General features: G+C 43.7%; 1 protein-coding gene across 1 annotated transcript in view; it reads left to right on the top strand.

Annotated features, from left to right (window-relative positions):
* The window catches only part of PRMT3 (protein arginine methyltransferase 3), a 52540-nt gene extending 49741 nt beyond the window's left edge, over nucleotides 1-2799 (top strand). Inside the window, exon 15 of the mRNA XM_057383640.1 lies at nucleotides 2171-2799. Within this exon, the coding sequence (XP_057239623.1) occupies nucleotides 2171-2280 (110 nt within the window). The 3' untranslated portion in view covers nucleotides 2281-2799. The remainder of the gene's footprint in view (nucleotides 1-2170) is intronic.
* The last annotated feature ends 15685 nt before the right edge of the window (nucleotides 2800-18484 follow it).

Here is an 18484-nt window from a genome sequence, read left to right on the forward strand (position 1 = left end):
GTGTCCAGAGCAGTGTGGAGCCTGCAGTCACACCTGCAGTATGTGACACATATGAACACACATATGGACACAGGGATGTGTTCATTCCCCCAACAGCCAAGCTCACACAGCACTTCTCCTGAGCTCTTCTGCTTTTTCCATTTGGGAAACATTTCAGGCCTCCCCAAGGGACAACAGAAATGCAGGGAGGGGATGGTAATGGATTCAGTTTTGTCCTAATCAAACTGCAGTGGCACTGTGTGCTTTACTTGCATTCAGCTGAGCGTGATAAGAGCARGGTGATGCAGCTGAGTCCCAGAGAYGGCTTCCTCCAGGCAGCTCCTCGGACAGAGAAGGGGGGAAAGCATCAGTCATTTTCTATCTCCGTGACATTGATGAATTGTTCAGAGCTGCCTTGCTGTTACTGCTGTTGTTTGCTTSAGCCCTCGGAAAAGGCTGCTCAGAAAAGCAGATTTAATGTGGTTACAGCGTAAGGGAAAGATCGAACGGAGTGCTTTGTTTCATTAACTGTCTTTGCAAACARAATCTGAGGGTTCTGTTCTATGAAGTCAGCTGTTTCTGAAATTATATTTAAGTTTTTGCTTCATTTTATTGTTTTGTATTAGTGTTTTAAATGGGAAGCTGGAAGTATGGATTAATCAAAATCATGGAATTTTAGTTCTCGGAGACTTTAGTGTTAAGGAATTGTTATCACAGGATGTCAAAATTAATCAGATCATTTTGTAGCAGTTTTGAAAATCTGTGTGTTCAAACTTCCTAGCTGGAGTGAGACTATAGTGCCCTTTTTTCTTTACCTTGTCCTGCTGTGTGGCAAACCTGTCTCTGTTTAAATAATCTGTGAATGTGAAACCATTTTCACAATTCTCTRCAAATTGCATTGTGTTCTGTCAGTCTTTTGATTCCTAGTAACAGAGCTGCACAGGAATTGTAGTGGAATCTCCAGCTAACTGTTACATGACCAAAAAAACCCCAAAATTATAAATTTTTTCTTCTCCTGATCCTTGATGCTGCAGTCATTCTTGCTTTCTTTGATATTTGCACTGCAGCATTTGACAAAATGTCCTGCATTTGTAAGTTATAATGTGGACTTTGTGTCAGTTTACTGTTTGTGGATGTAACTGAGAATTGTGCCAAATGGAGAGCTACAACATTCTCCTGAATTTGAAACCAGCTTAGTTTTGAAATTACTGTTTGTTTTCATTTTTGCAATAAGAAAGCTTTTTTAACAGGACATTAGCAGTGGCATTTAAAATCACAGTCAGTAATGAACAACTGGGAAATACTTTGCATCCACTGAGATGGAAAAGTGGGAGCAGTGGATGTGGCTGGTGTGAGGGAGGAAGATGAGTGGGGCAAGGGAGACCTGATGRAGGAGTAGCAGGGAGCTTCCTGCTGCAGATTGGGATCATGCCCTGCTCTGATGTGTTCAGCAGAATCATCTGTCAGGATGTAGCTCTTGTGGGTTTGAAATGATGGGATGAGGTGGCTCAGCAGTGGACTTCCTAAATGTACATGTTTACAGATATGTGTGTTTGTGGTTTGTGTGTTTTATATTCCTAAATCTGCAAATGCACCTTAAATGTAAGGTCTTAAGGACTGAAAATAAACTGAGGTTAGGTTTTTGCCATCTGTGTAAAAGCATTTGCTCTGGATGTCACAGAAAGACAAAGTTACAACTCTGACACTTTGTAAAACAGAACTTGCAATTAATAATGTAATAATTAATGCCATGAGGATTTCTGTGGTAGTTCATGAGCCAGTCAGAGCTTAAATRAAATGCAGTGGCAATACAAACCACACAGCACATACAGTAGGAAGTGGAACGGGTTTTGTGCCTACATGATTTTACTCCAGAATGGTTAATATATCCAAGGAATGCAGTGGTTTTACCCAGTCACAAGTGAAACATTTGAAATATCAGCAATTTAGGTGGGYCYCTGAGAAGTGAAGCCTCCAACACARYKCAGCACCTCTCCAGGTKTAACTGCAGTTTGRCTTAGGTTTGTTGTCAAGGGCTTCCAAAACTTACAGGAAACCTTTGCAGACTTTTTATTTGAATTCTGATTAACTGAGAATGGCTTCTCATGCACCATGGATTGCAGTGCATCCTTGCTGTTACTGTAAGGGATTCTATAGTGTAACCACAGCAATTTCCTTCTTCCCTTTGCAGGAGAAGCCCTGAGGGGAAAGATCACAGTGCGCAAGAACAGGAAGGATCCGCGCTCCCTCTTCATCACCCTGGCAGTGAAGGACACCCAGCAGACCTACAGCCTTCAGTGAAATCTGTGCCTGTTTGGGAGGGTTTCTTTCTAACACTGCGTTTCAGTGCTGATAACTGGCTGGAAATATCCAAAAAATGGTAAACTCTTGGGTTTGTGTGTGTGTGTGCACACAAGAATAGGGAAGGTTACCTAGCATGGAAATTCACAACAAAATCAGATCCTGCTGCTGCTTCATGTGATGTGAGAGAAGCACAAAGGATGGGTTTGGGTTACCTGAGACTGCCAGGTGAGAAAAATGAGCCTAAAGGCTTGCTGTGAGGAACAGTAAATATGATCTCTCCATAATGTTTTATTCTTCCGCTGGTAAAATCCTTGTACAGTATTTTTTTATGAAAGAAGCAGCTAAATCACATCAGGGCACCTCAGCAGTAGCTGGGAAATCACAACGGGAATAATTCTGGAATTCCAACTGCAACATTGCAGCAACAAAGATGGTATTTTTGTTACACTTCTGCAATTTAAGAGTTGTACACWTTTCAGTTACAGTTGTCTAAATAAATGAAGCCAGTGTGATATATAATGCAGTAGTTGTTTTMCTTGTGTTCTGTGTAATTGGAAATTCTGTCTGTCCTGTGATGGCTCATTTGTTTGTGCCTACAGTTTTTTCTGCACTGGCCTGCTGGGGSCTAGGTGGATGGAAATGTGTGTTTTAGCAGCTTTAGGAAAAAACAACAAAGAAGTAGCAGTTGCTGGGGAGGGTGGGTTTGGTTTGGCTTCKTACAGAAACTGTGGACAGTCAGGGGTTGCCTGTTCAGTGGAGGGCAGTGTGCATGTGGATCTTCATTTTCATTCTTTTACACCCCTGAGATGTCCTGATGAACAGAAAATGTTGCAGAGCTCAGCTCACATGATGGGAATGTGCAGGTCCTGAACCTGACGTGGGCAGCTCATTCCAGTGGTCAGGGGCAGAGCTCAGCCACCCCTGTGGGCACCTTGGCTGCTGATTCATTGCTCACACTGAGTTCAGGTCCCTCAGTTTATGCACACAGTTTATAATTCCACCTATTTTCAGGTATAATTTATATTACTAAAATAAAAAAAAATCATAAAAAACAAGACAATTGCACAGAGAGAAAAAATCAAAGGTGCAAGTTTTGTTTCCCAGTAGTGTCTGCCAAGTTTGGATGCTCTGCAGTGATAACACTGGTAAGTCTCAGTGAGCTTCTAACATTTTTCTGGCTTGGTGGCATGTATCCATTTTGGATGGTTCAGGGCCCTTCCAATTTAAATTTTTTAATTTTTTAAAATTTTTCTATACCTCTGCAGATTTTATGTTTGTATAAACATTGCCATAGAAGGTAAGAAAGGAAGAAAAAGAATGCAAAGGGAGAGCAGTGCAAAACCCAGCTGAGGGTTTGTGTAGCCTTTGGAAACAAAGGGCTAAAAGTGGAAATTAAAGAAGGTTGAAAATGTGTAAAAGCAAAAAGGTAAATACTATTATAAAATAAAAAAAAATAAAACCAAAACAAAACAAACTCTGTCAAGAACAGAGGATTTGGTATCATTTAACCAGAAGGAAAATGTTTTGCAAAGACTTTTTAAATGTCAAGCCTGAGGAGGGTTATTTGATAAAAGCATTGGAATTTCAAAGAACTTTAAATACATAGTGGATGTTGATCTAATAACCAGTATGTCACAGCATCCTGTGAAAATACCCCATCAATCATAGGGGTTGAACAATATGGGATTCATCTTACAGCACCATCAGTTATTTACATTTCCTAATTATAACTCTTAGAATTAAATACTGTAGAAAATGTCATCAGTAACTACTCTCTTAAAGGGCTTCTGWTGATGAATCTGAGGCAGTAAAGTGGAAAGTAACTGCTTAGAGTGGAAATGGCCTTGGATTTGTCCAGTGAGAGATGGTAACACCTTCATAGAAAACATGATCCTTTATCTGAGGCACAGGTCAGGGTGGCCAAAGATGCAAATGATCTGTAGCTGGATTAAAAGTAAATAAATCAGTGTGCAAATGGCTGGAATTGTGCATAGTTCATGGAAACATTTCTTCCTCCAGGTGGTGGGAACACCTTGTCTTCCACTGCCTTTGCTGGCTGCAGATCCCGGCTCACGGCATCAATTCCTTCTGCAGATGGTGCAGATGGATCTGCATTTTGTGCTGTTTGTGCTCTCGGGGTCAGTGCTGTCATGGGGAGATGCACAAGCAGAGCTGGGCTTCACCCCACACATTTCAGCTCCCCTGCCCACCAGTTTGTATGTTCACATCCTCTGAAATTCCCTTTGTGATACGATGGTAAAGGCCACTTGTACCTGTAGAAAAGCCTTTTCTCAGTCATTGGTGTATTAAATTTTTAAACATTTTTTAACAACTGGGATAAGTCACAATTTCAGGCCTTCAGTATGTGTTCCTGTGTTCTGTATTCAGAACAGAAAGAAAAAAGTCAGTTGTGGAGAGCCTGAATTTCACTTACCATCTGAGCATTTGTCTGTTACACCAGCTCATAYAAATTTACCTCACAGGATTTATTTTCTAAGCAGCAACATGACAAAATCTTTTATTCCTGACTAAGAACTACCAAAATTATATATCCTACAGGTCAGATCTCTGTTACTCTGGAATACCAATGAGGCATTTATTTAGCTGTCTCTCTCAGAGGTCTGTTTTCTCCTGTTCCTTCCCTGMTGCTGGTGTGGACAGCTGCAGTTTCTGATGCAGAAGCCACCCCCACTGGTGGCTGCCTGCTCTCTGCTGCTCATTCTTCACCCCTTGATTCTTGTGTGACAGAGCTGTGTGCTGCTGGCTCCTTCCAGAGCATCTTCCTTATCCCTGGCCTTTGGGGTTTTTTTTTGTTGCTTTGTGTTTTTTTCATTGGTTTTCATTTTGTTTGCACTTCGAACATGCCCTGRCTGCATTCCTTTTATTTCTGATAATATAATATTTCTGACCAAATCTATTCCCAGTCCTAGGCTGCTCCTCTTCTCCTGACCCTTTCATTTGAAATGTTGAATGTGCAGCTTATTCTTGTGAGGTGCAACAACCCCTGTACAGATTTAACCTTTGCTTCAGCATCCAGTGCTGCCCAGAGCGTGCTTGGTTTGCAGGCATGGCAGAAATGGGATGCAGATGCAATAAAGCAGATACAAAGGATTGTCAAAAGCCTTGGAATGTATAAGTTGTTGCTAATGGAGAGCTGCTAAAGCACATCAAAAAGTCTGATTGGCTCTATGATGCATATCTAGGGGGACAGAAAGAAAAAATGGATACAAAGATTGGTAATTTCAGGTCATTTGTCAGCTGCGTGAAGAAATACAAGATGGAATTGTGATACCTTCCTCGATGTGTGATTTCCTGCATAAGCAAGGCCTTTTCTTTGACATCAGAACATTTGGGACCCTTAATTCACTTTATCAAATTCATTTTGTGAAGGTTGCACACAAGAAAGGACAAATGAATTCATGGGGGTAGTGGCATGTCTGTTTTCTAAGAGGGTAAAAATTTTACTGCCCTAAATTGCTGCTGCAAATTTAATGGGCACACTCAGGGAGCCTGCAGGATGGGTGTGAGCAGTGTAATGTCAGTGTGTATGTGTGAATGTTCAGGGGGGTTTTGGGTTTTTTTGGGGAAAGTATGGATTTGCCATGCTTAATAATGAAGTCAAGGAGTTCTAAAGAACATTGCAAGGGAGGAAGTTTTTCATGTTTAATCCCATAGTTCCTCTTTTTCTTAACCAGCAGTTCTCAATCTCTATTCATGCTGAATTAACTTACATTATACTCAGCCCAAAGTCAGAGGAGTTGAGATTGATTAGTGATTCATAGAAGTTCTGTTAACGTTCAGATAAAAACTGAAGGCTGTCCTGCCTTCTTGCCATTCTGTGCCCAGAGGCTGTGTGCTTGAAGATAAATAACCCACCTGAAAATAGTGTGGATGCTCACAGCCCTGCTTCTTATTTAGATGTTAATGATATGCTGGGTTTTTTTATTTTTTTTTATTTTTTCAATCTTATCTTCTGCAGTGCTTTTAAACATTTAGCTAAACTATAAAATTACCTTGCTGCTTCTGCCCATCCAAGAGCAGCTGAGCAAGACTGACAAACCTGGGAGCTCGTGGTGCTCGGTTACAGAATGGTTCTTCAGTGAGCACCATGCTGGGGTCTCTTAATAGGATTTTTGTGTGTACACCTCAGTTTGACCTTCTAAATTCCATCCTGTGGGGCGTGCTGTAATGACTTGGATCCAGATTCTGTGATCCAGAAAAGAGCAAAACCTCAATTTCAAATGGAGCTCTACAGAGGGTTTGGAGAGCTGCTTTGGGAGGTAGAGCTGCTAACTAAAAATGTAGGCTGCTGGCGAGGTTTGGAGAGTTTTATTTCAAGGATGTCTCTCTGCTCTCTGTTTAACAGTGCCTGAAGTTCCCTTTAGTAATGACTCTTAGCATTTTCTGTCCCTGGTTTAAATGTTCTGAAGGAAAAATCACAGAAGTGTGTCTGCCCCGAGGTTGGCTTGGCTGGCTGGAGGAGGGAGGACGGGGAGCTGGAAGATCAAGAGCAGAAAGAAGAGGCTTGTGTGAAGAAGAAGATGATGATTTTATTTCCAGAAACCAGGTTTAGAGGTGCAATTTGCTGCTGCTTTTACAGCATTGATTCACTGCAAAGTAACGGCATTCAGGAGTTTTCAACAGCAACCAAAATAAGTCATGGGCGAATATCTGAATGCACCAACTTGGAAAGGACTGGCGAAGAGATTTGATGTTATTTTCTTTTCCAGGCATTGGCAGATGCTAAGGCTGATGACGTTGTGACATCTAATTAAAACACAAATACCATATTGCATGGAAAGGCAAAGGAAACTGGAGGGAAAAGCTGGCTTTTAATGTTATGAACACTGCAGACAAATTTGCAGAAGGACTTACGTGATTGAGTAGGTGTAGAAAACATCCAGTTTGAATTGCTTTTSTATAATTGGACAGAAACCTGAAGATAGTTCAATTTTCCAAGTTTAATAAAAGTTCAAACACATACTGTTTGATAGATTTTTTTTGACCTTCTATAAAATTTGTAGGTAGATAATTAACTTCACAGGGAAAAGCAGGATTTTTAATGGGATTGTTGAGCRGCAAAGACAGAAGGAGAAGCTTACCACACACATAGAAATTGTTAATAGGATATTTGAAAAGCTTGTATTTTTCAGCACCTGGATCTGGAAGTGTCTGTTCCCTCATGCCTCCCAACTGGCTCGGAATTTTTGTCTTCTTTGCTAATTCCCATCTATCAAAATAAAACTTCATTTCTGTCCCTTTCTAAATGGCTAGGATGTTACTGGGATTCTTTGAATTCTATTTCCTCCAGGTTCCAGCACCTTCTGAACTCCTCCATGACTATTGAAAAGGACTCATCCTGTGAAAAAATACCTCTCCCATGAAACAATCAATTTGTGGATTTCTAACATTTCTATTGCCATTCCCGTAACAATTAACCAAAGTAAAATAAAAGACTCTTAATGGCAGCGATAACAAATTAAAGAGGAATAAAGCTTACTCAACATGTTAATTCTATTTACCACTTGGGTACTACTCAAAACATCAGTGCAAACAAAGTGAGAGCAAATTTGTTCCATGGAAAGCAAACTGGTGGAAGTTAGCCTTTCACAAGTAAGAACTACAACCCAAATAAAATTGTTCTCCTTGGATTCAGCTGGCAGATGCCAAAATAATCCCCTTTCACAGGGTGCTCTGAGAGGCTTTTCCTGTTTTTTTCGAGGACAGCCTGGTGAAACTGGGGATGCACATCTTTCCTGGGGGTCTTTTCCTTGTCTTTTCCTTTGTTTGCCACACAAGCAGGTGACATCCATAAACTAGAATGGAAAAAAAAAAATAAATAAAGAAGGTAAAATTGACTCTGTTCATCCCACGTTGTCCAAAATTAATACATAATTGCTTCACTCTTTAGAATCATCACTCTCCAGTACCTCTGCTTGCAGTACTTCTCATTCTAACGTCAATCTTGCTCAGAATTTTAGCTTTTTCTTCCATTTCCCTGGGTGCTGCAGACTGCCTGGATGAAAGGAAGAGCTCCAGGGGGGCAGGAGAGAGAAGTGAGCTGGTGGGAGACACAACAGGAGACCAAAGGTCCTGGGTGGCACCAGAGCTGCCCTGWAGGAGTGTTGATCCACTTTGGGTAATGATGGTTCAGGTAATTAAGCCTGAAGTACAAGTAGGGTTCAGTAAGTAGAATTGAATTTTGATTTAACCTTCTGATGGGTTATGCAAAGAGAGGAGCACTGAGAAAAGGGAATTTCTTAATAATATTGACTCCTGTCAGAGCACTGGACATTCTCGGAACAAAAGCTACTCAGCTGGAAAATTGGATATGAGGAGGAGGAGTTCTCTGTGACTCAGGTTTCAGTTGTGCTGTTGGATTCATCCAAAGCCTTGCACTGAGGGGGAAAAGCCGTGCAAATTTGGGGTTCTTGCCTTGTATTGTGCATTATTGATGTGATTTTTGGGAGATTTTAGAACATTCACAGTTCCTGCGTTTGTGCAGACCCCAAAATGGATTTAGCCTGGAGAGTGACAGAGGTTGTGGGGTGTCCCAGAGGTTGAAATGATGCTGTTCCCATCGGTTTGCAGTGGCTTTGGCCACTTTTGGGGCACCAGGTGACAGTGACCTGGGCTGAGCAGCCTGGCTGGGGATGGGGGTCAAATCTTCACTTCTCACCTGGAACAAACCAACAACCCTTGCAAATGACAGCAAACGGGCAGGGAGCACAGTGCCAGCTGAGGAAAATGGAATGAGAAGGGTTGGGGTAACCAAAGAAGGTTAATGTTGGCAGAAACAGAGGATGTGAAGGTAAAAACAGCAAGCTTCTTCTTTAACTATCAAACGATTCAGCTCTGATCATAATTTTCTGAATAATTTTTCTTTGTTCTAATAAAGAAACATTTTCTCCGTTAGAATAAGGAAATTAATTTTCTTTTATTTCTCTAAAATAAGAAAATTAGAGATTTTAATTTATTTTATTGCTCTGATGAACCTGAAATTTATCTTTTTACAAAGCTTTGCCTTTCTGATTGCAAGCTCCTCAAAAACCTGAAGGCAAGCAACTTTGTAGTGCCTTGAGTGAAAGACAGTTTAAGATTTTAATTTTCTCTGAAACAGGCTTCCTGAATGACATTTCTCCAGAAGAGGTTGATCCATGTTTTATTATGTCAAAGATGTCGTGCTTTTCCTGCTCTTCCTGTGTTAATAAAAGCCCCACAGGCAGATGACCTGGGCTACAAGGCTGGGAGTAAATAGTTTTGAATGGCTTTCAGATACCTTTTAATTCAGTATTTTGGTCAATTCTTAACTTAAAACCTAAATGTGAGACCTGGTTAAGGGATACACCACAAAGTGGGGGTTGTSGTTCAGCCCATCCCTTAATGGAATTTTGTGGTTTCCACACAGAACTGTTTTTCTGAATCAGATGTTTCATGCCTGACTGGTTCATCCCTGTGACAGTTAATTACTTCTGAAGTAATTGAGACATTCTTGAAGGAAGTGGGCAGGAGAGCTGTCAGCAGGAAAACCTCCATGAAATCAATATCATAACATCATCTGGCATGGAGAGCTGAGGATGCCCCGGATCCCTGGCAGTGCCCAAGGCCACACTGGATGGGGTTTGGAGCACCTGGAAGGTGTTCCTGGCAGGGGGGTTGGGAAAATATGAGATTTAGGGTCCCTTCCAAACCAAATCCTGTCCCTCTGTGGCTCTGCTGTCTGAAAACTTCACTGCAGGCAGTGGAATGAGCGAGCAGGGGCTGAGCTGTCACCACAGTGCCACCTTTTCTCTGCTCATGGGGTTTATTCCCTGCAAGGAATCCTCATGRGAGTCTGCAGAGTTGGGCAAAGCCTTTCAATGAGCTTACAGGGGATTTTATSAGGTTTTTGATAAAAGGTCACTCTCTGATGTGCCTGCCAGGTGGCTTTTCCTGGGTTCTGTCATTGCTCCTCTCTGAGCTTGAGTGTTTTTAACAAACTCCCACGTTTGTACCTCATGTTTGTACCTCATGTTACAGCACTGAGAGTGAAATCCATTAGTCAGGATGCCCAGCTAACATCAGCAATAAACCTCATTTTCAGGAATAAACCTAATTTTCAGGAATAAACCTCATTCCCAGGAGATCAGCCTGCTCTCCAGCATATTCTGCTGCTGCTGGCTGTGTTTTTAAAACACTGAAGTGTACTGATCCTGTGGAAGAGGACAAACACATCTCAAAGCTCCCTCCCCGTCTGCACTCGCTGTTGTTGTTTGGGGAGGAGGGGAATTGGTGCAGCTCCAATCTTTGATTTTTGTGATGTGTGCTGTGTCCCAGGCAGCTCTTCAATTTCTGGGAAGGTGCTGTGGTGGGATCCAGAGGGGCTGGAGGACTGGTACAGCTCTCATGTGCTTTTTCATTGCAGCAGACATCTTCAATTTTTCTTCCAGAGTCTCTTTCCAGAATGCCTCGCCTCTACCTGAGTTCCACAAAGAATAAAACCAGAAATGGAGTTAGCCAAGCATCATTTACCATTTCTCTRGAGATGGAGCTGAATTTAGGAGAGGAATGCAGATTCCTAGCTGGCAACAAGAGTGTGGGAGACAGGAAAAGTTAATAAAAGGCAGTAAAATACCCACCAGGTAAAGGAATTCTTTAACCCAGGTTTAAGAAAACACCACCAGATCACTTTACATTTCACAGAAGCCTCTGCAGGTTGGATTTCTCTTTCCCCCCCACTCCCTGCAGCCTTTGCAGCTCACCTGAAGCTGCTTCTCATCAGTGGGATGGAAACAGAAAGGAGAGTGAGGAAAGGAAACAGGAAGGAAAGGAAAGGAAAGGAAAGGAAAGGAAAGGAAAGGAAAGGAAAGGAAAGTAAAGGAAAGGAAAGGAAACAGGAGAGAGGAAAGGAAACAGGAGAGATTGAGAGGAAAGGAAACAGGATGGAAAGGAAACAGAAAGGATGGAGAGGAAAGGAAACAGAAAGGGCAGAGAGGAAAGGAACAGAACCCCAAACTGGGGTGGTCTCAATCAAAGCTGAGGTGTGTGTTTGCACACTCCTTCCCTTTCGTGGGGGATCTGTGCTTTTCCCCACGATCAGGGCTCTGTGGTGTCTGGAATTTGCTCCTGTGCCTGCTGCAGAGCTGCCTCATTGTCTCTGTGCCTGAAGAGCAACCACCAATAATTGTCAATCCCAGCAGGGAGTTGGAGAAAGGAACACACGGCCAAGATCTGTGAAATTCTCCAGGCTAAAGTCTCCAGACATCAAAATCWATTTAATTTATCTGTCTAAAAGTTACTGTTCAAAGTTGAGTGACGATGTGCTGCTTGAAGATGAGCCAAATACRCCCTTTCCACCCACCTGGCCCATTGCAGTGAGAGGGGGATGTGTTTGTGATTGTGAAAAAATGGTACTGTCACAAAGCAGGAGTATAGAAAGAAGATTTCCCTCAGATTTTTGTGTCAGCTTGAAGAGAACTGAGGGGTTGGTCTCAAAACACTTCAAACAAACAAACAAACAAACAAACAAACAAACAAAGTAAGAAAAACAGAAAGGAAATTTAAAAAAAAATCTAATCAAATTCTTCATAGTGTCACTCAGTGAACCACCAGGACTTGTAGTTCTAATACAAAAAGCTCCAGCTCTGCAATAAGGACACCTGGAGAGGCTCAGATGCCAAATTTCAGCCAAGTCCTGAAYGTGCAGGCTCCAACAAAGAGGAAATTTATTAAACTTTTTTTTTTCCTTAGAAACTGTGCAAGGTGGACTGGAAGTACTCATAACCMCTGCATATACCTTGTCAAGGGACAAAGGTGCATTGAATTATTCTTTTTCATTGAGACATTTATTCAAATGTTAGGAGAGTCTCCCGTGAAAATAATTGGAAGTCTGGGTTGAAGTATCACAACTACTTTAAAAAGTATTCCGTATGAAAATTTCAATTTAGGAATCAAAAATTGTGTTATTCTTTTGCTTTTACAGCATCTGAAATGGAAAATACACATGCAGAGATGCATGAAAGGTGAAATCAGTCCCCATATTGCACACCAACCCTGTCAAACCCACGTCTCCAAGCAAGATTCCTCTAAGTTTAGAATAAAATCATCCAGAAAAAGTAAATMTCATTAGGTAGAGCTACATTTGAATGAAGAGGGCAATAACAAGSGCAATAATACTGATGAAATATGAGGATTATGCTTCAAATATGTGAGTTCTGAGTTCTGTTTTAGTATGATTCAATAATATGCCAACTGGATTTCAATGGATAGTGCTGCCATCCCCCCAAGCCCCGGTGAACTGATTGCTTATAAATATGCTGTTATATTTCATTTTTCAAACTGAAAATATGCACTTGGTTTTCTGGCTCACGTGATTACATGTATTTTAAAAAGAYAGATATCTAAAACAATTAAATTAGAGGGAGAGCTTTTTTCTRTGATTTAAAGTTTCATTGTAAGGCTTTGTTTGGAATTAAGATGGGTTTTTAGGTAGGCATCTAACTTTGCACTATTTGATTCTAACCCCACTTGAAAGCCTTTAACTGCTTTAGAAGTTGTATTTAATTTAATTTAATTTAATTTAATTTAATTTTAATTTTAATTTAGAAGTTGTATTTAATTAAATTTAGTTAAGTTGGGTAGGGATGTCCCCCCAATGTGTCTTGGGGCATATTTCAGGAAAAGAGGGAATGGGTGCAGTGTGGATAAGCAAACACAAGCAGAGACCCAGAAAAGCTGAACACCAAGGAAACAAGGAATAAGGTTTTTATTTTAGGATAGTGAAGAGCAAGGGATGTAAAACTTTACACATGACTTTAAAAAAAAAACCTAAATCAACCATAAAAATCCATACAAATCCATGAAACTTTGAGGGCCAGTTCTGGGGTGTTTTTGTATGGAGAAATCTCACTTTCTGCGTGTTTCTTGCTTTTGTGCCAAGGAACCACAGGTTTGCACCTTTTTTAGAAGCTGTGTGAGCAGGACATGGCAATGCCACAGAGAAAAAAGATGGCATTCAGCTGAAGTTTGCTGAGCTCTTCACAGTGTGATGAGAAAACATCTCCTGAGTGTCCCAGAAAAATGGGATTTTGTTAGGAAAGGGTGAAAGAGATTAAATGAAAAAGGTACTTGGGAGAAGCTGATGACTGAAGTACCCCTGGTGATCTCTTCTTTTTGCATCTCTCACCATCTCAGTGACAACAGGAGTGAGCTGAGAGTCTTGATAAGAAAATGATCTCGACACTGCAGTCAGAGTTCAGTCTCACATTATCTTAGATAGTGGATCACCTTGAATTTTTCATATAACCAAGGCATTAAGCATCCCTGGCACTCAGTGTTGAAGCCACACAAAATTTCAGAAAATGAAGCTCAGGAATTGACAAAGTGACCATTTAAACAGTGAATCTCATACCTTGGGAGAACAGAGTCATTCCAATTACTTGGGAATTTATGCTCAAGGGAGCATTTAAACCTGATTTCAGTATATAAACTGGTAGAAGCTTGCTTGCTTGTTCAATCTTTAAGCAATTCAACGTCTTTGATTCAAAGCAAACACCCCAAGTTGGATGCATGGATCATTGGAGGAAATTTAATTTTTTTTTATAACAAGCAATGCTGGTGTTGTCTCTGCAGAATTGTAGTTGAAGGGAAGACACAGGTCAGGACTATTCCAGCACAGTCAGCCCACCCTGAGTTGTGGAGGGTTGGAGGTTACGGAGCCCTGGCAGCCCCTCCTGACAGCATCTCGGGGCTGAAAAGTGGCTGTGGATGAATCCCTGGTTCCTCGTTGTCTCTCTGTGTGCTCAATTCACACGACGTGTTGAGGGATTTCTCCTTCCACAGTAAAAGAGGGGGAAAAAAGTAGTGAGGAGCACTCTTAGAACTTCCTCTGAACAACCACAGAAAAGGTTTAAGGTTTCCCCCCATCAGAATCCAAATTACTGTCATGACTCACCTTGTGAAATACTGAAGGTTCTATTACCATATTTATTGTGGTTTTTTTCTGATTCAGGATTTCTGACCAAGAGTTCAAACCTTAATGTGGCATTTTCACGTGGTGACAAGTGACCGAGGTGCCACATTTTGGAGAATTGCTCTTCCCAGGCACTGCTGTTTCCASCGTTAATCYCCATTAATATTGAAATTTAGCTGARCTGATGTTTGATGGCTCCACCCTGAGTCCAGGCAAACCCACCTTCCCCTGAGAATGYGCTGTGATGGAATTTGTTTGTACAAATTGTGCTTTTGTACAGTTGGAAGGTGTACTGCTCCTCATCCAGCTTTGAGCAGCACTAGGTCAAAAAGATGTATTTTTATTTTGTTTGCAATGTAAGGACAGGTACGATTTTGCTTGAAGAGGCGTCRTGTTTAATTCAGTGACTGGGCTAAACTTAGTCTGGAATTTAGTGTAGCACCAGAAAAAAAAAAATCCTTGACTTGATTGCTTATCACGAAAATCTACTGAGTTCTAAATAGCATCTCCTTATAATTTTTTTCATTAAATGTATGCTTTCTTTCTTTTTCTTTTTTTTTTTAATTTTTTTTTTTTTTAATGCCCTGTTCTTTTGCAAAACGGAAGTTCAAAGCTGTGGTTATTATGTCCTAAATTGAGATTATACCCTGTGATTAAGGCAAATGAAGAAACGTGTATATCTGGGGGGAAATAGCTGTGTTAGCAGCACAAATGCCTGGCCAGTGGTGCAGAAATTTCCTCCAGATGCTTCTGCTTCCCCCCCACCTGATGCCCCGTTCTTTTAATTCTGTTACTGACAGTGGTCTCCAGAGAAGAAGTTAAACCTCTCATGGAATCGAACCTTTTTACAACAAGGATACCAGAYTTGGACAATTATCTGAAAATCAAGTGAATTATTTGAGTTAAGGCAATGGGAAAGTGTGCAGGAGAGCTAATAAATTACAGGATGAGCCTGAGGCGTTCCACAGGAAAAAATAACAGGCAATTATCACTGGAAAGGTTTTTACAGTCTCTTCATTATTTGAATGTAATTAACTGAGAGAGGCAAAACATTGCAGGATGGAAAGGTGAATGTTTGCCTTGAGAAAGGGCCCGTGCTCTCTGCGTGGGGAAACCACTCAGTGGAATTCAGGCTGTACAGTTTTCTGTAAATAGATAGAATTAAAAGGAAATATAAGAAATTAGAGGTGAAGTGTCCCTCGGTGAGGCTGGGTTTATTGAAACCTGCTTTTGCTGGCGTGTATATGTCTAACKGAGCTGAGCGAATCCAATATTGTTCTTGGCTCTGAGTTACGGATTGCCACATCACCATGGATTGCCGCATCGCGATGGTTCCACCCCATCGCTGGTTGTGAGAAAACGCTTTTTAGAAAAAGCCCATTTTACGGATCGGATCACGCCTTTGGCAGCCATGGTTTGACACCGATGAGCGGATGAGAATTGCGCTCCCGAGCGTTTCCAAAGGCGTTCCCCGGGCTCCTCACGCTCAGCCTCGCTGGTAGATTCGCCTTTTAGGTTTAAGGGAGAAAAGGGCGTAAATGCTCTGCTGTGGAGAGCTCCAGCCCAAGGGGTTTTCTCTGGTTTGCCGGGATTTCCCTGCCACAAAAACAACAAAAATAAAGGGGAGAGCAGGGCAGGATTAAACGTCCCCCGGGCCGAGGTGCGGGGATTGATGTGCTGTGGGAATTGCACCAGGGACAAGCTGCGGCTTCAGAGGGTGSCACTGGCGGAGGTGGCCAAGGCASCGGGAAAGAKGGTTCAGCTCCTCGCTGTGGCTGCSTCCATCCCTTTTTGSGCAAACTTTCCGCTGGGAAGGGAGGAGAAAGCTTTAAGATCAACAGCTGCAATGCTTAACTCCGTCGCAGAGAATCCAGGACGGGGGATTTTAGCGCGGGGGTTGGAACTGCGCGGGTGCCCGTGGGCGTGTTGGGGATGTTTGTGGGGAGGTGACATCGCTCGTTCCTGTCGTGACTTGGCTTTTCTCYGCTGAGGCACGGCACGAATGCGGCACAAAGCCAGGAAAGTGGCCGTGATGAGGCAGCGGGCACCTTCCAGCCCTCGGGGCCGGGTACAGCCCCGGAGCCTCTCCCGGGGCTTCAGCTCCGCCGCCTCCGTTCGTGTGYGCGCTTATCTGTAGAGAAGGGACAGGGGAAGAGGAAGGATGGCCGGCGAGGGGAGAAAAAATAAATCAATTGCTATTTTTCATCTTTGACAAAGTAATTAAGGCTCGCTCGTGCGCTCCAAGGGCCGCGGAGGGCATCGGCTGGCGGGCAGCCCTTCCCCCGCGGGGGAGGCACCGCTCGCAGGGGCCCGAGGGGCTCCTTCGGGGAASGGAGGGGGTGTCTGCCCTTCTTCTGGGAAAACAGAGACTCCCCCGCCCTGGAGGAGCCGCCCCCACTCCCAGCTATTCCCTTTGGGATCCCGCCAGGCCTAGGAGGATCCCGTCGAGGGTGGGTGACTTCCCCCGGGGAGGGAGGGAGAGAGGGGTGGGCTGTGCTCGGTGGGACTGCAGACAGGTGCTTTTCCTTAATTCCGAAGCGRGCTGGGGGGTTGGCTCGCGTTCGGTGAGAAAGAGCTCAGAAAAACCATTTAATGAACCTTACGGCTGTTAACCGGGGCGCCAAACCCCAGCGTTGGAGGGATTTGGTTTGGTTKTGAAAGGAACGGTAAATCCAAACTCGGAGCTCGGACCAGGGCCGATGTTTGCACCCCAAACCGCGTGTGAGGAGGCAGGGGAGGCAGGGAGATGGGCTGTAGGGCACCGAGGGCCGGCCACGGACGGGGGGACAAGGGAAAACGCTGGGAAACAGAGCCGTGCTCCTCCGCGGGTCTCCCTCTCGACCGACAATGGATCCTCGGCTCCGGGGCTCAGCGAGAACCTCCGGCCGTGCCACTCCGAGAGCTTTCCCCGGGGTACAGGGGAAATAGGGGTGCTCCTGCCTTTTCGGAAAGTAAAGGAGATCGATTCCCTATTTCCAGGTGAAACTTCGATTTCACGTTTCAGTGCTGATGGAGAAAGCAAAAATACGGCTTGGAAAAGAACGTGAAGAGTGAGTTTTCYGATTTTTGAGAAAACAAAATAAACCAACCCAGTGACTCTAGAAGACGTTTAGGGGTCTTCACGATCAAATTACCTCTTGGGCTACTGCCTTGTCGCTTTTAATTTGGCCGGTGCCTTTGGAGGCATTGATTGGTGTAAACTGGAGCTGAGACCAGATCGCTCTGCAGCCTCGAGAAAGAAATGCTGCAAACCGCAAAAAACCTGTCCCACTCCCTCCTAAAGGCAGCTCCYGTGATCCCGGATCAGACCCGCGGGGAGCACACGGAACCACAGAAMGCCTTGGCTTGGGAGGGATCTGAAAGTTCATCCATGGGCAGGGAGGGAGAGACACCTCCCGCTGGACCAGGCTGCTGCTCTGCACGATGGCACAGAGGCACAAAAGGGACTTTGAGGACGGGAAAACACACAACAATCTACAGGCAGCGTGTGAGTGTGCAAACACAGCTCCATGTGCGTGTTGTGACCGCAGACCCGCGGTGCGGTGCGCGCTTGAGACGCGCGAAGGACATCCGCCTTCCAAAGGCGCTCCGGAGCGCTGCCGGCAGCCAAAAGCACTTTTCAGCTGCCAGGCTGAGCGATTTTTCCGGCGAAAACCGATTTTGGCCGTTCTGCTTTGCTGGCCCGCAGCTCGCCGGCGTTCGGGGCTGGCAATAATTGCGGCGAGCGAGTCCCGGCGGCAGCGCAGGGGACCGGGGCCACCGCGACAGAGCTGCCCTGGCCCTGCCGGGGGTGGCTCCGGGTTTCATTGGCTTCGTGCTCTGAAACAAACGCTCGGAACCCCTAAAAGCAAGGACGCAGAAGAAAGGCGTGTGCTGCTGGCGAGCTCAGCCCCCTCCTCCCCTCCCCTGCACAGGCGCACGCTGCACTCCGCTTACGCTAAAATGTGAAATACTCTCCGGAGAAGCTGACACCAGCAGGGTCTATGCGGATGAGCAGCGGCTCTGACGCTGAAACAACTGGGAAGGTTGCGTAGGGAGCGTCCCGATTTGCCCAATGCGCTTTTTCTTTTCTTTTTTTTTTTTTTTTTTTTTTTTTTTTTTTTTTTTCAGCGTGAACAAAATTACCTCGTGCCCAACAAATCTTTGCGAAAGCCCCTCAAGTAGCAAATCACACCTACAAGAGGTGATTAGGTGTGAATTGCTTCGTTTCAAAAACGATTCTGAGTTAACACCTGACTTTTAATGACGAAT

This window comes from Malurus melanocephalus, unplaced genomic scaffold (assembly GCF_030028575.1).
Source record: "Malurus melanocephalus ecotype Western Australia unplaced genomic scaffold, MMel_1.1 scaffold_647, whole genome shotgun sequence".
Lineage (NCBI taxonomy): Eukaryota > Metazoa > Chordata > Aves > Passeriformes > Maluridae > Malurus > Malurus melanocephalus.